At 38.4% G+C, this 23921-nt stretch overlaps 1 protein-coding gene across 5 annotated transcripts in view; it reads right to left on the minus strand.

Moving 5' to 3' along the window:
• The window catches only part of LOC121316721 (cAMP and cAMP-inhibited cGMP 3',5'-cyclic phosphodiesterase 10A-like), an 84375-nt gene extending 73587 nt beyond the window's left edge, over positions 1-10788 (minus strand). For 2 of the 5 annotated variants that reach the window (XM_041251834.1, XM_041251831.1), the window contains exons 1-2: positions 9987-10788; positions 9551-9833 (exon numbers count right to left, since the gene is read on the minus strand). In XM_041251834.1, coding sequence (XP_041107768.1) covers positions 9551-9632 — 82 coding nt within the window. In that variant the 5' untranslated portion in view covers positions 9633-9833; positions 9987-10788. Of the gene's footprint in view, positions 1-9550; positions 9834-9986 lie in introns of those variants that run through there. The other 3 variants (XM_041251832.1, XM_041251833.1, XM_041251836.1) reach the window with 3 other exon arrangements.
• Positions 10789-23921: the final 13133 nt, after the last annotated feature.

Genomic DNA, 23921 nt, shown 5'->3' on the forward strand with positions numbered 1-23921 from the left:
ACTTCATTAAAATAAAGGTGCTGCGGCTCACTGCATCTCAGTATGAAACCAAAGCAGTCGTCATGCGGCTGAAAAGCGTGCATTAATCAGACACGCATTTGCATGTTCATAGTGCTTTGGTGTTAACTCATTCTGCCCCATTACCTCAGATAAATCACCAACGCTACATTGAGCTGATTGTTAGTGACAGTAAGGTTTCATGTTGTGCTGTTTTCAATTACATATGCAATTACATGTTATTGTAATGTGCTTCGCTGGATTAAGTTGTTGTTTATTGCTTTCTTTGACAATTTCCATTGCAACACTGTCCTTTGAAACATACCCATTCATTTTCCTTGTTAAATCCAATTCCATTATTCTATTCTTCATTATATATCAGCTGTGTGAAGCATAATGATTAAAGGCAAATTAGGGCATGGAATAGTAACCTCTTTTAATCTGTACAAACACCTGACGTGCTGTGTGCTTTTCATTCCACCTGCAACTAAGGGCTGCATTCTCAAAGATATTTACTAAAAATTAGCATTAGCACATTTTATTTTTAGAAATGAAAAATGCAACTAACAAAGTTACAAAAAACAGAAATATACCTATTATTAAGTCTAGTTAGTAGTCTTACAGTATTTCTTATTTTTTTTACAACTGGGCAAATTGGGCTAATTAATATTTAGAGCAAATAGCTTTAAGAATATGCTCTAAGTGTGTTACTGTTATATTACTGTTCATTGTTTTTGTTTTATTGCTTTCAGAAAATGTGCCTCGTCCTTTTCACTGTCTTTTTCAAAGCTTCAGTAAACTTTGAACTATCCATGGTACATTTTGCCAAAAGGCATTGCTGTACATTTTCTTGACTTTGAAACATCAAAACTAAGGAGGTTCAAAACTATAGTACCCATTTGACCCTAAGTCAGTTGGCTTGCAGTATTGCAGTCATTGTTTTGAGGGTTTTGTGTAAATATTGAGATTTTTACACACACACACACGCACACACACACACACCCACACACGCACACGCACACGCGCAGACACATTTTGTCTGCACATTGATAGTAATACCTGCCACGCCAGTGTTTATAAGCATTAAGATCTTAGAATTGCATTGATGTAATACAAAACCTCTTGACCGCATCTCTGGCTATATAATTCACTGATGACTTCACTGCCCCTGCAGTGTTTACAGTCTTGCAATTGCAGAACAAACAACAAAACTTGCATTCCAATTCCTCTGTACAGAGATCACATCCAATTCAAATGATCCTAGAAAGTTTACTCTGTTAGTAAGAAGCTGTTTAAGTCCCATATATACCTACCAAAAAGCTATTTACTGACTTCCGTTTTTAAAACTTGTTTTTTGCATTTTAACTGCATCAGTTGTCATAAAAGTGTTGAAGCTGCACTTAATTGTCATTTTATAACATTGTTCAATGTTTTTTCTTTTGTGCAAAATAGACAGCATTAACATTCCAATTGGTTGACCTTTTACAATGGTAAAAATAGGTATAGTAAATTAAAATGTCATTATTTTAATATGGATTGGAAAACTGTGTGAAAATCTGTCAACTGTATCTATCATCAGCACAGACCTGGCCAAGGTTAGATAAACAACAAACAATTGATTTATTGTTAACACCAGTAACATTTAACCCTTTAGTACAAGTGACATGCGTGTCCTGCAATTAAAAATGATGCTAACTTTCAATATATATATATACAATTGACTAGTTATTGATTTTTATACCTAGGCAACTTTAAGGCTAAGTAGCCTCTATATTTATTACACTGTTATTATGGATGTAATCAGCTAGCAATTACTGTAATATGTGTTATTAAAGGCGCAAGTACAAAACTACAGTACTGTAAATATAATACCAATACAATTGACACCATTAAAATAAGAGTCATGGACCTCAATCCAGTCATGGTATCCTGAATCATTTTAAGGATGCAGCGGAAGAGTGAGGGGAACCCTGTCGTGGTATCCTGAATCGTTTTGAGGATGCAGCGGAAGAGTGAGGGGAACCCTGTCGTGGTATCCCGAATCGTTTTGAGAATGCAGCGGAAGAGTGAGGGGAACCCTGTCGTGGTATCCCGAATCGTTTTGAGAATGCAGCGGAAGAGTGAGGGGAACCCTGTCGTGGTATCCCGAATCGTTTTGAGAATGCAGCGGAAGAGTGAGGGGAACCCTGTCGTGGTATCCCGAATCGTTTTGAGAATGCAGCGGAAGAGTGAGGGGAACCCTGTCGTGGTATCCCGAATCGTTTTGAGAATGCAGCGGAAGAGTGAGGGGAACCCTGTCGTGGTATCCTGAATCGTTTTGAGAATGCAGCGGAAGAGTGAGGGGAACCCTGTCGTGGTATCCTGAATCGTTTTGAGAATGCAGCGGAAGAGTGAGGGGAACCCTGTCGTGGTATCCTGAATCGTTTTGAGAATGCAGCGGAAGAGTGAGGGGAACCCTGTCGTGGTATCCCGAATCGTTTTGAGAATGCAGCGGAAGAGTGAGGGGAACCCTGTCGTGGTATCCCGAATCGTTTTGAGAATGCAGCGGAAGAGTGAGGGGAACCCTGTCGTGGTATCCTGAATCGTTTTGAGAATGCAGCGGAAGAGTGAGGGGCCCCCAAAGCCTGTCGTGGTATCAGGAACGTTCCTTGCAGACGCCTAGAAGTCTTCAGACGCGGAACAAGCTTTGCAAACCAACCTGAGCTTTAAAAGCTCTGATTTGTAGGAATTAATCCATGCAGTTCACCACACAGTGGGGCCATATTACCTTCCAATACAATCTGTGCACTGCAGAGAACTGTTCCATGTGAGGTTAGTGCTGGGATGTGAAAAGTGCATCTCTGCAGGTTGATTAATTTTGATACCAGTAATGGGAAAAATAATACAAATCATATGTAAATCAGGTACAAAAATAAAATAGTATAACCTACATTATAAATATGTATAAGCAAATATGTTCTTAAATTAACAGAAAACTATTCTTTTGCTAACAGTTTTGTAGTTCTGTAGTGCCACATTAGCTGATGATATGCATAACGATCTAACCAGACAGATACATACCCACACATGCGTTACACCTCGCTGTACAAGTCCCAGTAGTTGCTGGATACTCTATTTTCTGCACACTTTATTAACACACGTATCTATAAATTATTAATAACAATTAAAATTTGTATTGTTTTATTTCAATATTTTTTTTTCTATAAACCTACAGTATATGTTAAAAAAGGCTATTCATGACTAAAAAATAAACCAGCTCGAGTGCCTAAATGTGATGTATACACTATTTTCCAAAACGTAATGAGTCATAGGATGACAACTCCAGCTCCACTGCATTTCTAAAAAGAAGCCAGCAATACACAACTCCGATATTTCATTTAGGATCTTCTTATCCAGTTCTGAGAATAGGGTTCAGTAGTTCAAAGACTGACAGTCTAGACTATTACTTAACTGCTGAGCTTCACAAAATAAAATATGAAAAGCTAGACACTGGCCTGATTGATCATCATAGCAGCGCCATCTAGTGTTAAATAAAGTAAGCACATCTAATAATGTAAATGTACTGAAGAGTTCAATTGAAACCCTTGAGGATACATGAGAATATGAAACACTTAAACTTGAGTTCTACAACTAGTTTTTTTGTTTTACTGTTTCGTTATATCTTTTTGTGATTGAAATTCTTCTGAGTAGTTTTGCAATCACTCAAATATCACTTTCCCTCTGAGAAGCTGGCAATTTACTTGTGAAAAATATTGATTCTGATTTTGCCAGAGGCGTTTCTATAACACTGAAAACATATCGCACAATGAAAATTCCCAGCGGTGCTGTGCCTCGTATTTGTCTCCACTTCAATGATAGAAGCCACATAAAAATAGAAATCTGGAAGAACATACTTACAAAATTAAACACTCATAGTTAGGGGTTCCTCTTGGTGAGAGTAGAGGGGTGTCTTACCACACTCACAGTTAGGGGTTCCTCCTGGTGAGAGTAGAGAGGTTTCTTACCACACTCAGTTAGGGGTTCCTCTTGGTGAGAGTAGAGAGGGGTTTCTTACCACACTCAGTTAGGGGTTCCTCTTGGTGAGAGTAGCAAGGGGTTTCTTACCACACTCATGGTTAGGGGTTCCTCTTGGTGAGAGTAGAGAGTTCATTTTCTCTTACTATTTTAAATTAACTGCATGTGTGGTCTATTAATGTCACCAACTCATTGTGATTGTGAATAACTTTTCCAGTGGAAAAAATAACATACTATTCTATACTGTAGTTGGACGGGGAAAAAATACTATAGTACCCATAATATGAAAGGTTTTTTGGATACAGTATTTTCTGTTTGGGAATTCATTCAGTATGGATAAGATTCTCAATATTAATTTTATATATTATAAGCAAGTCAGATTACCATTTTTATCAAATATTTGTAATGGTTTAAATGGTATACTATACTGATTCTTTTTGTATCTGTCGTGCAATGAGTCTGTTTTAATATTTGATTTCTCCGCTCTTCTCTGACTGTAAGGCACAATGGTTTTGGTGTGGGTATTCAGATGGTGTCTGTATACTTTTTATTGCTGAATATTGACTTAAACACCTGAAATCACACTAACTGTTTAAATAGCCAGAGACGCTGTCAATAAGACCGGAAGAGAGTACATGTTTTGAAGACCATGTTACTGTGATCATTGTAGTATTTTACTTGAGTACTGCAAGCAATGGGCTGCAAATAAGTGGAACGATTTAGAGATAAAGCTGTCGATATCTGTGATTCCAGGTACTACAATGTTCCTGGCAAACAGTGATTGATGGGTTATACCCCAAAAGTAGAGAGGAACTTGGGTTAGTCTTCCAGAGGAAAGCACCCCCCACAGCTCAGCCCTAATCCAGAGGAAAGCACCCCCACAGCTCAGCCCTAATCCAGAGGAAAGCACCCCCACAGCTCAGCCCTAATCCAGTGGAAAGCACCCCCACAGCTCAGCCCTAATCCAGAGGAAAGCACCCCTACAGCTCAGACCTAATCCAGTGGAAAGCACCCACACAGCTCAGCCCTAACCCAGAGGAAAGCACCCCCACAGCTCAGCCCTAATCCATGTTTGTTGAGTTCTGGCCCAACAGGGAAGCTAAAATGAATACTTCATTCTTAGGAGGAAAACAAAAATGAGTGAGCATCTGTGGAGATGGCTGCAACAACAACTGCATATGAGCAAAGCAAAAAGGCTCCTATTTACACTCTCTACTGTCAAGGTGTCATTTGTATTTCTTGTCAAAGGAAAAACCCCTAATAACGTGACAAAATTGAGAAGACGCAATCTAGAGAAATTTAAACACGGTTAGCATTTCAATTTAGAAGATAAACACGTTTACTATTTGAATATCATTATACAATAAGTGTTCAGAGATCCAGATATAGAAGGAGCAGCTACCTCCTGAAGAAAACCACTTCCTGTACTGTTTCTCAGTTTCACTCCAATGGTCTAACCATTTGATGCTGGTATTTAAGTGATTGGATACTAGGAAGTAACTTCTCTTTTTTTAATCTTAAATGTTGTATAGTACTTGGAAAAAAATACACTAAACTATATAAAACAAGAACAAGAAGGTTGCTTTGACATGTTTAACGGTTTGAGTCCTTATCATAGTGCCATCGGAAATCATGTTGGAGTCAATACCACACTCAAAACACATGTGAAATGAAAAGAAAAACTGTTCCAAAGGATGTCATGGCCCATGAGAAGGAAGGAAACGTTGAGAAGCGACCGAGCTTTCTGTAATAAAAGGCAACTTTACCAAAATATATGTGAACGATACGTTTTTGTCCTGTTCTCATGTATACTCAATAAAGGAGTTCCTTTTTTTATTATATACCTTAACTTTGCATTGTTCAGCTTGACAAAAATAATTCAGGACTGAAAGGGTTAAGGGCTAATGAAAATGCATTAAGATGAAAGGCAGTGTACACTGTTTGGTGACCAATATTAAAAAAAACAGTCAAGTGAATGAAAATGGGTTCTTTTGTGGGGTGCACACTTTTTTCATACTGAACCAAGGGGCACTGAGTCACCTGAGCTTGATAACACTGTGATCATGCTTGTTATCATGCTCTTCACTTTAATAATTTTGTTTTTCCTAATTAGTTTGTGCAATTAAAAATCTACTCATGCATAAAACCCTTAAATACAAAGAGCTAACAAAACAATTCCACTACATGCAAACTACATGCAACTCTTACCTAATGTGCATTTCCATCACTTTGTAGGCCTCATCATCCTGTACAAATCGTGCACACACTGCATGGCACATCAGGGGAGACTTGGGGTTTGATACAGCAAAGTAACTAGGTCTCCTGGAACCAGGATTCAAGCCACTGTTCCTGGAAAAGTGGCTTTGTGTTCACTCAGTTGTAAGGTTTACAGTATTCTAGAATGCATCTGATTAACTGTCATAACTGGGAGTACTGTAGCAACCACCTTGTAACTGGAATGCCGTAACCATACGGTGAAAATGCTTTGATGCATCTGTGGTATTAAAGAGGCCTCTTCACTGCAATTTGTCTCTGTCCTGTTTTTTTGTTAAATAATGAGGTGCACCTTCTTCCACCACTGAAAGGCAAACACACAGTAGTGTGTATTTAAATCTCATGTCTAGTAATACTGGGAAAATCTACTCATTAGAGAAACCTGGCATGGATATGTTGGCTTACTGTAAATGTAAAGCAGGTGGGTATGTCACCCTTATTTGTTTAATTCTACTGTCTTCAGGTTTTATATACTGACCCATCGATTTGCATTGCTTGTTTTAACTGTGTCTCTGTAATCCTTGTAAAAGCAATAAACAAAATTTATGCTAATACAACATAACAAGGTACATACAGTAACTATTACAGTATAGGCACAGTTTGAAATAATATTGCATTAAAAGCTTGAATTTTATGTACTGTACCCCACAATCCCACAGTTGTCTCTCACTGGGGTGTGTGACAGAGAGAAAGTGATTCTTGGTGATGCATCTCCCTCCCGACCTGTGAGGACACTGTGTAAAGTGAACAGAGTACCCTGGACTGGATGGCCAGACAATTCATTCCCAGGCTTTGTTGGAAAATGGTCATCTAGAAAGGGGGCGGAGCTCCGGTACATTAAATCATCGACCCAGAAGGGAACCGATGTGGCAGCCACGGATTGGAGGAGCTATTGCACTCGTTAACCAAGCGGTCATTATAGATGGTACAAAAGGGGACAAAGTGATCTGATCTGTTTTTTTGTAAATGGTTCAATCTAACTGATAGCAGAACTCATGGTGACAGCGTGAGTGTTTATTTGTTTTGTCGTGTCTAATACTGTGCTTGCTTGTGATTAGACGGCTAAACACAATCCAGGAGCTGATGCTTAAGGCCAGCACGAACCTGGACAACACATCATCTTGTTGAACCATAAACTGTATTTGCACTACGAGCACTAAAGCATGCACTTTGGACTTGTGCTTGTGTTTGTGTGACGTGTATGTGTAAAACATCGGGATGTTTATTATTTCAGGAGCTACCCACAGATTACAGTAAAGCAATACATGCCACTGTATTTTTTATCATTGTTATTATTTACTGCTGTTTCACCATCAGGCAATCGGATTATAAATTAAAACACCATTGCACCTGGGTTATCATTGTCTGTCTGTTTATTGATCACCACTTTGCCACAGGGTGTCACTGACCTTTCACGGTACAGGGGACATACGTGTCCCACAAATAAAAATGATGCTAACTTTTTATTTTTGCAATGAGGTGCACAGAACTGGGTTCCAAATGTACTGACAGGTTGGATCTGGTAATTAAAATGATCCGTTTCCTCGTCATGCTTAAGTCACTCTCGAATTCATTTTAAGGAAGAATTGTTCAAACAACCACTCAATTTCTTGTGAACCTCAAGGGTTTACAAAATGATAAACAATGTTAAAGGGCGGCGGTATATAGATAACGATATGCTGTTCTTTAGATTGCTGAAATTATCTAATTGTAAAATGTATTAATCATAATAATACCTTTTGTTTGTTGGGTCAGATCTGAGCACATTTTAAAGACTTTACTGCAGTCAACCCCAAGCCCACCCAGAGGGATAATGATATTAGGTAGTTTTGCATGTCTCTGTCTGGGGATATGAAGAGTGCAGCACTGCAACTGACAGAAGTACACCATGCTGACACTTTGCTCGCCCATTGTTGTTATCATAACAGAATGCACAGAGCTACTGTAGTATTGGATTGAAAGCAGCGATTGGTTAAATTATAAGCATGCATCATAAAGGCATTGTCTGATTGGTTAAATTACAAGCATGCATTGTCTGATTGGTTGTTATATACGTATAGCGAGGTTACCCTTGGGCCACCAGCTAATACTAACACTATACAAGATCCACTGATATAGATAGCTGAAAATGCATTATACAATACCATAACATTACATTACTGAACACTCTCCAAGGATTATTGTCTATGTATTTAAATACTTCTCTTTGTTAAGCTAATGAGTCTTAATTACTATAATGATGGCTATTACCTTGAATAAAGTATGTCTACCAAGACAAGGACCACGACCAAATGCACTGACTACTGTTCTTCTTATTCCATGAAGAGTGTCAGGCTAACTATCGCTTAAATATAGTGTAAGTGTTACCTGCGTACATTGACCCATAGGGCCAGCTCCATTATAACATCACCACTTTGCACAGTCCTCCCCTGGGGGCAAGAACAAGAACTATAAAAGAACAAAATGCTATTTTGTATCAACACTGCTATCTGACCACCAGCTTGAGGCCTGAAAGGGAGGACACTGTCTCACTTATAATGCAGGTCCATACTACAGGAACACTGTTTATCTGTATGCAAACAATAGCTGGTAATAATATGTGATGCACTTTGCTTTTTCATGATGTCCAATTTAATCTGCAGTTCGTACTCCAGTAATTATAAAAGTGCACATGTCTCTCAAACCACCCTATATTGCTTTATTGTAATGCTGGGGGGCCCATTATAGTATTTCCATTGGCACAGATGTCCTTGTCTTACACCAGTGCAGTACTGACAGTATGCGTTTGATTTGTATTACAGTTTGAAAACATGTGGATAACCCTATGAAAGAGTAATACAAGTTTTACTTCATACTGTGCTTATACCTTAATAAATAAATGTGTGTTTGTTTTGTTTTTTGACAATAAAAAGCAAGGGTATTGAGAAATGTCCTCAAAGGATGACGTTTAATACCCATTGTGGGGGCACCAATTCATACAAACGCCTTGACATAATGCCCTACGTTTTTCAAGTGTTTGCTGTTTATGACGTTTAAAGTTACACGTATTTTCTCTAAAGTGCAGTAAGTCCAGTACTAAACCAGACTATATACTGTAGAATGTAACCAGTGCTTGATGTGAACCAAAACAACAGACCACGGTGCCGCATTTTTGTTAGTGTGTGTGCATATTCTTTATTCTGCTCCAGAATGCTGGTATTACCTACCCGTACTTCTAAGTATAAAAATATTCACATTTTACAGCAGCAACGCCCGGAGATCTTACCTTGATCGCTGACGACAGCGTGCGGCGAGGCATCCTCGTTTGTGAATCCAAATTCATCATCAGTTTTCCGTTTCTTCGACATTTGTTGCCTTTGATGTTCGCTGAGAGAAGCCTTTTATGTGATTTAATAAGAGTGAAAGAAATCACTGTTGAAGACGAGAGTCTTTTGAGTGGCTGAAAGCGCAAGTAGGCACGGAGTAGTGGTGAAATCGTAGCAACCCCATCAATTTGACCCGCTCTCCTCTCGTCTTGCTTCTTTAGGAGGCAAAAAGTTACCAGTTACCTGTGTGCAAATACAGTACGCAGAAATAATGTCAGATAGGTTACTACTGATTCGTGGAAATAAACTGTTTTTTTTTTTTGTTTGTTTGTTTGTTTTGTTAAGAATATGGTTATAATTATTTTGCTTATTTGAAGAGAAAATATGTATCCTCACCACTAGACAGTAGCCACACAGATGTCCTCCATGTATCACGTGTGCTCAAGATTATTTGGAATGGTCTTTTGCGTAAAAATGTGCAACCAAAGCATGCCTTGGGACTCAAGCTTGCCATCCGTGCAGAAGACGAGGGCTTCAGGGTCATCGGGGATCATTTTAACCAGCAGCACTGGCATTCCCACAAACTGCATTTGCATGGTTGCCGCTGTGTCAACAAGGTTCAAGCAATCAGACGCACACAGGTGATACAGCTCCGTGCAAGCAAAGGTGGAGAGACGGGAGTGTTCTGGTAAAACGTGGTTTCTCCTACTGAAAACGAACGGTAACCATACAAATTAGAACACAGGCAGTGTTACGTATTGAAAACAAAACAAACAAAACAACAACAAAAAAGCTACATAGATAATTTCACTTTACTGTTATTAGTTAAGTGCAGTCGAGCGCCAATCGGTCATAAAGCAGGTTTGCAAAATATAAAGACATTTCACATTAGGATGTCATCTTTCAACATGTGTGTAGATAAAGAAATAACGCCCCGACGTATAGAAACAGAAAATAACACATACTGCTGTAGTAGCCTACTATGTTAAGTTGGTGTTTTGAAATCTTTTTTACAGCACCTTCACTTCTCTATTGCTCCCTTGAGCTGAGCAGCCTTCCCCGGTAGTGTAAAGGTATCCCCGTACAGAACAAATCCAGTTGCTAAGGAAACAAAATAACCAAAGTGGTATTGTTCAACATCGGGCTGTGTGAGCAGATTTAGTGAGGATTTCACAACGATGTATACAGATACTGAGCACAGAGGAATCTGCCTGTTGCCAGAGACTTTGTAAGTTCAGTTTTCTGTAAATAGGGGGGTGTAACTATACTTGGAAACATCGCAAGTCAAATCCAGAATGAGGCGATGACGTTAGTAGATTTGTTGCAAACGGTGCCTAGGCTGCCACTCGGTTGACTGAGATGATAACGCGACTCGCCTGCATGCGTAAGCATCCTGGCGGCGATCCCTCAGTTCATTTACAACACAGATACATTACGGTACAGAAGAAAGAAACAGATGTGTGTTTCGATAGAATTATATAATATTTATTATTATTATTGGTATAGCGTACGCTTACCAGTGACCAAGCGCACCGCAAGGGAGCGTCTTAACCACAATGCAAATGCGCCCTGGTTTTAGAACAACCTCGTTTCATTTTACCGACATGGGACAGGAAAGAATGCGTACCGCCACCGAACACTGCCAGTTACGCGCAGATCACATTTCCATATAATTAAAGACAGGGCTGTATCCCATCAATACCCGTCGCCGCCGTATATAGTAGTGTTAGAAATCATGATGGTTAAGTCATTTATAACTTTAACAAAGGAGCTTTCTATTTGGTGAGTAAAAATACTATTGCATAAGCCGTTCTCCATGTTGATAACATTTAATAACATGTCTAAAGATGCTTGCTTATATATCTGTAAGAGATCTGTAAGTATGTGATATTTAGGCATGAAGAACATGGGCAATAAAACAAACATGTATAGCTTTGTTAAACATTCCGCCACATACCTCATGCTGTGGCTAAACACGTTTACACAACACACAGCTCCGATGACACCAACGTGTCTGGCATTTTTATCAAATCATGAAGCAGCCCACAGATGGTCCTACTGCTAGGAAACACTGGCTAGAACCCTAATACCCTAATCTAATTTTATTTAAAAAAAATGATTTGTACCTCAAATTAAATACAGGGGTTTCTGACCTTAAAATATTATTATTATTATTATTATTATTATTATTATTATTATTATTATTGAAAATGATCAGTTATAACCATAGTAATAATACATTGCCAACATTATACACTGGTAGCTTTCCTTTATTGCAAACATAGAGGCGTTGAATAAAACAATTGAAACGTCTGCCATTACAGGATGTAGGGGCATCATGGTGAAATTATTATGCAGGAATGCATAACTAATTACCAGTCAGTGTATACACGTATATGCTACACAAGCGTGTTCTTGTCAAATTACTTTAAGCATGATTGGATTTAGGAAATGCATTATTATGGTATCACACTGCAGTAGTTTTGTTTATCTTTTTAAGGTCTAATTGGAAGTTCGCAATTTAATGTCGTATGATGAGGTACATTTTAAACGCACTTTTGTATATTTTATACAAGCCTGTTTGCTAAAGGATTTGCTCCCTCGAAGCTCCAGTGTGTTTAATATGCACATATTTCTTTCGTTCTGGCAGTTTCATTTCTGTCGGTGACGCTCGGACTGTTTTCTTTAGGCAAACACGCTGAGCGCTCTCTCTCCTTTTTCGCTCTCTCTCCTTTTTTTCTATTTACTGCAGTCGCTGACGTCAGAACTGCTTGCGTCAATGGCCCCACTTTGACAGAAGGAGCTCTTTTTTCAAATGGATCCTAATGGGATTATATAAAAAAAAAAAAAAAAAAAAAAAAAAAAAACGTTCAGACGGCTCATTGCTGGCACCAAAAATACATTTTCTTTGCGCATTTGCTCACGACTTTCACATGGAAAAAAAAGTCAGTAAATCGGATAGCGATATTTAGAATGAACGACCAGTATTTAGCAGTCTTTTAAAGACGTCATATACATTAATTTACATTAAATAATTACTTTAAAGAGATGTTGTGTCCGTAAGTAGGATAAATACATGTTACTCATATAAATACATGTTATTAATATCAGAACTTTTCAGACCACGTGCCTAAACAAGCTGTTGTTAACAAACAAGCTGTTGTGTAACCCTCTCTCTCTCTCTCTCTCTCTCTCTCTCTCTCTCTCTCTCTCTCTCCTCTCTCTCTCTCTCTCTCTCTCTCTCTCTCTTTATATATATATACACAGTACTGTGCAAAAGTTTTAGGCAGGTGTGAAAAAATGCTGTAAAGTAAGAATGCTTTCAAAAACAGACATGTTAATAGATTATATTTATCAATTAACAAAATGCAAAGTGAGTGAACAGAAGAAAAATCTACATCAAATCAATATTTGGTGTGACCACCATTTGCCTTCAAAACAGCATCAATTCATCTAGGTACACTTGCACACAGTTTTTGAAGGAACACGGCAGGTAGGTTGGCCCAAACATCTTAGAGAACTAACCACAGTTCTCTGTGGATTTAGGCAGCCTCCGTTGCTTCTCTCTCTTCATATAATCCCAGACAGACTCGATGATGTTGAGATCAGGGCTCTGTGGGGGCCATACCATCGCTTCCAGGACTCCTTGTTCTTCTTTACGCTGAAGATAGTTCTTAATGACTTTCACTGTATGTTTGGGGTCGTTGTATAAAAAAAAAAAATTTGGGGCCTCCCTGATGGTATTGATGATGGATAATTATCTGCCTGTACTTGTCAGCATTGAGGAGACCATTAATTCTGACCAAATCCCCAACTCCATTTGCAGAAATGCAGCCCAAAACTTGCAAGGAACCTCCACCATGCTTCACTGTTGCCTGCAGACACTCATTCGTGTACAGTAAGTTCATGTCTGTGACACGTTCGTGGAGCTTCTTGGGCGAACAAACTGCCTTCTGCTACAGCCAAATATTTCAAATTTTGACTCATCAGTCCAGAGCACCTGCTGCCATTTTTCTTCACCCCAGTTCCTGTGTTTTCGTGCATAGGTGTTGCCCGTTTCTTTGTGCTTCTTCAAAAGAGCTTGGACAGCACATCTGGAAACCCCTGTCTGCCTTGAAATTTCTGCCTGGGAGAGACCTTGCTGATGCAGTATAACTACATTGTGTCTTGTTGCTGTGCTCAGTCTTGCCATGGTGTATGACTTTTGACAGTAAACTGTCTTCAGCAACCTCACCTTGTTAACTGAGTTTGGTTGTTCCTCACCCAGTTTTATTCCTCCTACACAGCTGTTTCTGTTTCAGTTTCAGTTAATGATTGTGTTTCAACCTACATATTGAATTGATGATCATTAGCACCTGTTTGGTATAATTGTTTAATCATACACCTGACTATATGCCTACAAAATCCCTGACTTTGTGCAAGTGTACCTAGAAAAATTGATGCTGAATTGAAGGCAAAGGGTGGTCACACCAAATATGGATTTGATTTATATTTTTCTTCTGTTCACTCACTTTGTATTTTGTTAATTGATAAATATAATCTATTAACATGTCTATTTTTGAAAGCATTCTTACTTTACAGCATTTTTTCACACCTGCCTAAAACTTTTGCACAGTACTGTGTGTGTGTGTTTGTGTGTGTGTATATGTGTATATATAAGTATATATATATATATATATATATATATATATATATATATATATATATATATATTATTATATGTAATATATTATAGTTACCGTCAGTTGATCCAAACCAAAAGCAAATCACAAAAAAATACAGAACCTGAAGTTGCTTGACTGTATTTCATTGGTCACCTTACGCAGACTAAATTTCTTTAACCTTGATTCATTCATTTTCTGTTGTGTTTCCCAGTTTATGCAGTTTATGTTTTCTATGGTTATAGATGTCTTGTTAATTATCTGCAAGGCAAGACTTTTCCTACGTTTATGGCTTTTTGGAGACACAAGCAAAAGCAACAGTTACCAAACTAGTCTTGTGCTGGCTTTCTTTATTTGCCAACAATGTTGCATTGTTTGTGTATCATAAATAGGGTTGCCACCTGTGAGGGGCAAAAAACAGAACATCTGAACTAAAGGATGGTGTTAAAAGTTTAAACTCTCGAGAAATCTTAAAGTCACCCAATAAGAAACATTGATAATATTACTATTATAGTACTGACAACCAATTCCTATTGTGTCTAGTGCAGTAATATTGTATCTTGATCTAAATTTACTGAACTGGCATTGCAGTGCTGCTGTACTAATCTACACTGATGTGGAAGCATAAGATTTAAAACCAGGATCTTTTAGTGTCCCAGGAAGGTATATTGAAAGGCCGGGACACCTTCCTCCAAACCAGGACAACCCAGGCAAAACAGAGACAGGTAGAAACTCTAGCCATAGGAAGTTTGATAGTCTGGTGTGCCTATCCACATATACAGTGGCTCTCAAAAGTATTCACTCCCACTTGGACTTTTCCACGTTTTATTGTGTTACAACATGGAACCAAAATGGATTTAATTAGGAGTTTTTGCCACTGATCAACACAAAAAAGTCCATAATAATAAGGTGAAAAAGTTCTAAATTAATTACAAATATAAACCAGAAAATAATTGATTGCATATGTATTCATCCCCTTTGCTATGACACACCCAAATAAGCTCTGGTGCAACCAGTTGTCTTTAGAAGTCAGTTGAATGGAGTCTACCTGTGTGCAATTAAGGTGTTTCACATGATTTCAGGTTAAATACAGATGTCTTTGTGAGGTCCCACAGTTGGTTAGTATATTTCCTAACAAAAACTACATCATGAAGATGAAGGAACATTCAAAGCAAATCCGGAATAGGGTTCTTCAAAAGCACCAATCAGGGGTAGGATATAAGAACATTTCCAAGGCATTATCTCCATGGCCACCACAATGTGTATCTCATTCTGACACTTCATTCAACAAAGTTAGACCACTGTTGACCCTAAAAGCAGTTTAAACACTCTGATTTGATATCTGTGTCAAGCTTGTTGAGGAGATTTAATTGAGCTAATAAAGCAGACAGAATGGTTTGGATCCAAAGAAAAAAAAAACACTGAAATGAAATTCAAAACATTTTGTTGACAAAATCCCAGTGTACCCTTGACATATTTAATCATTGTTGCTTGTTCTCTGTCTATAAGAAAGCTCTGCTTGTTTAGTTATTTTACCACAACAATGGCACAATGTTTCAAAAAGCATGTTTCAAGACTTTTCCAAAGCCTCTTTGTTACCCATCTCTTTTTATCATTAAGAAGCAGAGTAACTTTTAATTATCGAACAGGAACCTTACAAACTCAGTGAATGGGACCCTTTGTGGCATTTTTTTAGCCAAACTGTACCATGTCCTGTTATTGCATTACATTTGTCATCAGTGGCAACGGGTGGTCAAAAAATGGGGAAGCAGAAAAAAGCAGATCTTGGGGTCCTCTTAAGCAGAAGAATCTTATTATTCTGAATTATTATTATTCTGACTGACAACGCTTGTCTTCTTAACATTTCGCCCCAATTCAAAGCTGTTAAATGCATATTCTCCACCAGCAAGTAGAAAAATGAAAACATTAGCCCATCATAATTTATTTTAATAAAGGTAACTGTTACACACTGCCAGCGTATGTTTCAAATACAACATTAATATAGCATTTAGATTTTAAGACTACGTCACTTGAACATAATTTGCATAAAATATTTTCTAAACAAAGTTGTTAAAGCACAAGAAAGGCAGAGAACAATCATGCACACCCTATCGACTTAATTTGTTAAACTTAATACATGGCCAGCTGAATAATTAGATAATGTTCTGTACATGTGTTTGGAAGCAATTCAGACAAACTTTAGTTTGGAGCAAGGTACATTACTCGGTTAAGGTGGCTGATGGAAAGCCTCCTCCCAAAAGTAATTACAAAAAACAAACAGAAAGAGTAATCTTAATTATAATTAAAAACATTTATTGAAAATCAAATAAGTCAAACTACTGTATTTGTATTTGTTAATACTACATCCTTTGTTACAACACCTGCCTCTTTCCTTTCACTCTTGTCAGTGTTAGCATCTAAGGTCATCAATGTGGGGTGGCACACATCCAGTGATTGGCTAAAGCAGACAAAAAGGGGTGGGAAGCATGCTGCCTTCGGCTTCTTTTTTACCATGCTAGCCAGCTAAAGAAATGGAAGAATATGATTGACTAATACATGTGCTAATCATAACTATAGAGGAGGCAAAAGCGCGTCTGCCTGTGCCTGCCTCCTCCATACGTACAGCAGTAACTGAGTGGAGAATTTAGATTGGATGGCTGCCTCCCTGTAAAACAGATATGTTGCATATTACATATAAATGAATAAATATATAAATAAGAACATATTTATTTAAAAATGATTGAGCAGGCAGTGCCCCCTTCTCCTCCACCTGCCACTGTTGTCATATCATTTGCAATAAAATTATCTTGTTTCTAATATTTCCTAATAAAACCCATATCTATGTAACAGGTGGTGTGGTACTGATTGTGTCCCGTCAGTGAAATGAGATGAGGTTAACAGCTCTAAAACCACACATGCAGACGAGTCTGGCTCTTCTGCACTGTGGGTAAGATGCATGCTTGAGGAGTGCAAAGTTGTCTGTTTGTGCCCAGCTTCTGTCCTGTTACACTTAGATTACTGTAGCATGAAAAGCATGGTAATGAGCAGGAATAAAATGCAAAGCATCTAGTTTGGGTTTTAAAAAAACATTGTAAATGTGCAGTGTTACCATGGTATACTTCTGTAACAGATAAACCAGTGGGCCTGATATGTGAGTGTGGCAGGGAAGCGTTGTGGGCCCAGATAGTATCGGCAAGGACAGGGACTCTGAGACAAGGAAAACTGCAGTTTAAGCATGACTGCGCATTTTTAATAAACACAAAAGAAAAAGGTAGTACAAACAAAAACACTGCTCACAGAGCTAAATAAAAAGGCTTAACAAAACAGGTCATGCACACAATAAACAGGAACAAAATAACCGACTCAAGGGCCAAAACAAAAGGTTTAAACAAAATACAAAAAACGTAGGCTGGGCATTCACCTTCACTGCTAACAAAATACGACTACAAAGTTTCTATAATAATAACAACAACACAGAACAAACACTCACAAAAACTCCTCTCTAAGAAAGGGTTTTTCTCAATTTTTATACCATGTGGCTAGAGCCTAATTATCATCAATTATTCAGTTTAGCTCCAGCCACATTCTCACATGTATTTTGGCAGGGATAGGAAATTAACCCCATCCCTGCCAACCACCACCAAAACACCACAAACACTATTTACAGGCAGGGCCCTGCCATGCCATGGTGAGACAAACACTTGGAGATAATGGTTGAATTACACTGGAAAAAGAATCACCCAAGAATCATCCGTCTTCTAAATTTCAAGCCACGTAATAATACTTCAAGTTCAAATCTAGGTTTAGTTTAGTGCACAGAAATCCCATATCGAACCCAAGTGATATAAAACATAAAGAAGCTGCACCTGGGCTTGACGTACTTGATTCCATTTTTGGATGATTGCTTGGGGAAGTGTTTGCGAACAGGAAGGGCTTATACATGTCCAGATGTCGTTCAGGCTGTCACATCGCTGGCATCAGGGACAACTTCCCTGTCTCCCGCCATGATCTGTTTGTCATTTGTGGGATCAGTCAGTTCTCAGTGTGATATTCAGAAGCCAGCAAACACACTCTGCTTAGTATGAGCCAGCTTGAACTTTGTTGGAGGTCATTTCAGGAGGAGCAAAAGCATCCATAGCTGAGGACAAACTATATTCAAGTTTGTTCTCAGAGTTTAAAGTTAAATGACAAGCCAGATGCATTCTCCTTCACTGTCTAGGTACTTGTGTTAAAGAACAGCCATGTCACATTCCCAGTCACTCTCTAGGTACTTATGTTAAAGAATTACCTGACACATTCCCCCGCCAGGGGAGCCATGGCCCCTGCACTTTTTTCAACAGGGGGGGTGAGTATATAGTTTGGTCCCCGTACTTTTACTCTGAACAAACGAGGAGATCGGCCAAATAACAGCTGGAATAGAGGAAACCCAGTTGATTCATGATGGATGCAATTATATGCATAGATTACTTTGTTTAGGGACTCTTTCCAGTTGGATTTTTGATCTTCAGACAATGTTTTTAACATTGTTAACAATGTGTGATTCATGGTTTCTACTTGGCCATTTCCTTCTGGGTGATATAGAGTGGTTCTGGATCTTGCAATTTTGCAGTAGTGCTGCAGCCTGTGAAAGACCTGGTTCTCAAATTCAAACCTCAAAACAAAGTCATAGAAGATTTTATCTGCGGCAGTCTTGCCAGATTTATTGGTGGTTGGATAGGCTTGAGCGAATCTAGTGAAGTGGTCTACAACAACCAAAATATACTCATAGCCTCCAGAACTCTTCTCCAAATGCAGAAAACCTATTGACATTAGCTCAAAAGGTTCTGTTGTAACAAAGCTGGTTAAGGATGCATTTGCTTAATACACCTACATACATTACTAATATAATGGTTAATATCCTGTTGCATGTGTGGCCAATAAAACCTTTCTCAAGACAATCTTTTCAGTGCCAAGATGTCCCTTTTTTCATGCAGTTCTTGGTATACTCTCTGCTTGTGTTTGTTTGGCAATATCAACTGTTGTCTCGTCTCTGTTTTGCAATACCATTCTCGCAGCAATGCCGTTGTTTTCTTCATTTCTCTTTTCCTTTCCTGCTCACTTGGTTTGCGACCTTGATTTTTGTAGTGCAGGACCCTGCTGATGACTAGATCTTCTTCCTGAGCTTTATGTATTTCCTCATGGCTTAATGGCATAATGGTGGCAATGTGACATGGCACACTGGGAAGCGTAGCAATGTTGGTAGTGATGGATGTAATCCAAGCAGCTTGACTGTTGTTCTGGATACTTGCAGACTGAATAACAGCTGTTACAACAACTTTAGAAGCTTCCTTGCTACATTCTGATATGATCTTTAAATATCCCAAGGCATTCTGGATAAAACATAAGCATCAATATTGTGATACTTGATGGTAAATTTATAGTCAGCTAGCTCAGCAACCCAGTAATGTCCAATTGCATTTAATTTTGCAGATGACAGAATATAAGTTAAAGGATTGCTGTTGCTATAAACTGAAAGAGACTGCATGGTACAAATAGTCTTTAAATTTATCAGTATTCAACCATTTGAGAGTTAAAGACGTAACTTAACTGACCGTTCTGATGCTGCTATAACATTGCACCAATCCCTCGAGGATTCCACATGTAAGATGAATGAGAGTGTGAAATCTGGGTAGGCCATTACTGGGGACTGTATTAAACAATCAGTTAGTTGGTTCAACACATTTTGGTGCTCTGATGTCCAAGTAATAGGAAGATGTGAAGAACCATGGCCTGATACTTTTAGACTGTATTTTTCTTTTCTTTTTTAGCTCCCCTGTGATTTGGTCTCTCTCTAAAAGCTGGTGAAACACTCAACAGATGATACAGAGGCTTACCTTGAGGTATTTCCTTTAGTAATTAAGGAATCCTAAAACTTTCCGTAATTCAACGACTGTTGATGGTGTCTTGTCTTTAAGTGTTTGGATCCATCTTGTAGCCCTGTTCAGACATAATCATCCCTAAGTATTTAACTTCCCTCTTGAAAAGCTCACATTTATCTGGTCTTAGTTTAATGCCATGCTCTTGAAGTCTGTGAAGCACTTTTCTAAGGGTTTCTACCTGTTCTTCAAAGGTTGTGATAAACACTAGGACATCACCTAAATAAGGGGCACACTTCATCTCTCAGGCCTTCCAAACATCCCTCCATACATCTTTGAAATGCAGCTGGTGCATTCCTCCTGAGTTTAGGTAGTGACATGTAACCCTTTCCTTCTAAATAATTACTAAGACTGAGTTCAGAGTTGATGGCTTTAATTAATGCATCCACTATTTCATGCTCACTAAAACCCCCTCTGAGTCCACTTTCAATCTGATGAATCAAACTTGTAAAATGTAATATCTTCCCCTGATAAGGACTGTCAATTTGACGCAAGATTTTAAAATCTTTCTTCACTTGTGCATCAGCTTTAGCAGACTGAACTAATTTTCCTTTTTCAGGCCTCATTTCAGTTTTTAGTTCCTCCATTTGCTTTTTAAATTTTATTTCTATTCATTCTATTTTCTTTGCACAGTCCTGCTCTGTTGTCTCACTTGCCTTATTACTACTTATTAATTGTGGCTCACATAACTGGCTAATCCCGTCTTTTAATTCCAGTAGTACAGACAGCCCCTGATCCTCTAGACCACCTTCAATGATTTTCATGTAATCTGTAATGTGTTTGCTCAGTGCTAAGTGACTTTTGTCTATATGTTTCATCAGTTCCAGCAATGTTCAGAAAAACACAAACTGCTCTTAATTTATCTTGTGTTAACTTGTAAATTAGGCTTCCAATTTCAATATTAAGGTTGTCTAACTCAAAATCTTCCATTGCATCTTCTTTCAGTCTCACACACAAACCAGCATTCTGTTTTTTGTTTAGCTATTTTTTTAAATTCAAAGTACCAGCGTTTTTTATTCCTTCTATTTCAATATAAATCTCTGTTTACATGCTGCTTACTTCCATCATGTAATTACTGTACACATACAGATCATTGTCATTGACTTATGGTTCTGTATTTCGAAGCAGGAGTTTTTTTCTTGAATGAATTTATCTCGTGGAGAGACGTTTTGTTCCATTTTTCTTTTCTCTTATGTGACTTCTCTGATGCACATGTCTCCTGGCTGGACTCGCCAAATATTACATACATTAATTTATAGATAGTTGTTGTTTCTTTTTATCAGTATTTTTATTTTGCTGTCTGGTCACAAAACTATAACAGTATCCCACAAACACATACAGTACTTTCTTTTTTTAACACAACGAAAAACCGACGGTTTGTTTAGAACTCTGGTCCAAATCAACACACATAAAACGGGAGGAGGGGGGGGGGGGGGGGGGGGGGGGGGGGGGTTGGTTGGGGGGGTTCGCTTCACTGTACAGGGGGAGATTCCATTTACTGTACTTTTAACATGTATTTCATTTACTGTACTATTAACATGTATTTCATTTACTGTACTATTAACATGAATTTCATTTTATCTAGGGTATTAAATCATGACCTTTGCGTATAGTTACACCCCTGTGGTGTCGTTGCGTCGTAGCACTTGTTCCTAACACACTAGCCATAGCCTAGTGCAATTCTAGATATAAACACACTACACTACAGCATCTGCAATATGATTACGCTCATTTAATGTACACCATAAACCATACATCAGCGTGTTTTGATTTTTTTGGGTCAGTAAACCCTATGGCAGGAACTCATTATGGAGCAATACAAATAAACATACAAACACACAAAGCAAAGATTGATCACAGTACTTCATTGTCATATCATTGTACTCCTCTTTTGCAGAATTGAATAGCATGTGTGGGCACAGTACACTGACAAAGGGGAAATTGCACTCGAAATAAGAGACACGCACACATGATGCAAATCCGTGTGTTGATCATCAGACAGTAGATGGTTAGAGTCCGCTTATAGTCTGTGAAGAAATGTGATGGCAGTATCGTATGTGTTCAGGGAAACAGTTCATTCAACATTTTGTTGTGTACTTTGCTGAATCCTGGTGTATCTTTATATATAGGCACAGGTAGAGAATTCGGAACTGGGTACGCACCGTCAAAAATACCCGGCACCCGGATCTTTTTTAGGTTTTAGCCAACTTAAGCTCTTAATTAACATCATTGATTTAATTATTTGTTCAATTGGACATGTTTCATATTTTTCAAACTTTTTTTTTTTACATTTGATGATTTAAAAAATACACTTGATTCAAGGTACTCTACCTATTAAACATATTGAAGTCTGGAAAGAAATGTTAGATTTCTCTAATGAATCAAATAATTAGATCAATTAAGTAACTGAGAGCTCGGGTGGAACGAAAGCCAGAAGGCACAGCGGCCCTCCAGGAACTGAGTTTGACACCCCTAAAGTGTGTGCGTGTGTGATGGACAAAGGAGGGTCTGTAGTTCGACCTTCCGACCTTAGAGGGCGCAGAGCCAGCCGTAATTTTCCATTGCCAGGATCCGCCGGACCGTGATCCCTATGACACGTGGAGGCAGCCATGTTGGTGAGGGAAGACAGCGCGAGTGCACAAGTCCCTAAAAAAGCATACGTAGGGTGGTACAAAAGAACAGGAAATAATAAGCAATGGACTAATTCAGCAAATTCAAAGTACTGCCAGTCTAACCCAAATATCTCCAGCTTGGGGCGGTATGCATTCATTTCATGTCACATAATCTGAATGGAACCTGGATGCAGATGCAACATGCATGGAAGTGAAAGCCATGTAAAAAACACATAGAAGAGCAATGAACCAGAACCACTCTGAATAATAAGGGGCATGTTTGTGTTACTTCAGTGGTATGATTGGATGTTCTGATTGTGTTAAGGGGTTAACAAAATCTACAAAATCTATTAAATATGTTTCTTCACGTGTTGATTAATATAACTTGCGTCTGGCCTTTCAGAAGTCTCATTAAATAAACAGAAGACTGCATCAAGAAAACTGACTTGAAGTAAAACTAGTCATCGCATCATTTGGTCCTTGTATTGGCAACCTGTTCAGTTCGTAGTTGCACCCAGGACTATAGTTTATTTTCTATGTTAATTACTTGCACGAATTTCTGGAACAAGACACAACCCGTTGCCATGAATCTGTTACAGTGGTGTAATTTCCTTGGAGTAGTACACTTACACAGCACATCGACTTCATGGAGTAATTGGGCTATTATTTTTTTTCAAAGTGAAAGATGTTATTTCTTTTAAAGATATTTAATGTGTCTTCAGTAGCAGTGCCCTGTCCTCTTTATCCCTGTCCCTCTAGCCCTGCGCTTTTGTTATTTTACAATATTAAACACTAGCCTGTCCTTCACCTCAAATTCAACTCCATCACTGACTATCAGCCAGCAATCCTCAATATAACCCACGAGAACTTGTAAAAACCCTGCTCATCCTGCATTTACCGATTCATTGTGTTCTGTGTCTATACCTCTCTCTGATTTAGCAGGTATTTCTGCACAGTAACATAGCAGTGGAAATGATTGATTATATGTTATACTTTCAACAATTACCCAGGGGAGGGATGCAGTTATATATGTCCATTCATCTTTAAAAAATTGCATACATGGAGCGTATATAACAAGCACTGTGTATTCATTTTAGAGCTAATTAGACACGAGTCAATGGACATCCTTGATTACATCCTATC

This window comes from Polyodon spathula, chromosome 6 (genome assembly GCF_017654505.1).
Source record: "Polyodon spathula isolate WHYD16114869_AA chromosome 6, ASM1765450v1, whole genome shotgun sequence".
In the NCBI taxonomy this organism is placed as follows: Eukaryota; Metazoa; Chordata; class Actinopteri; order Acipenseriformes; family Polyodontidae; genus Polyodon; species Polyodon spathula.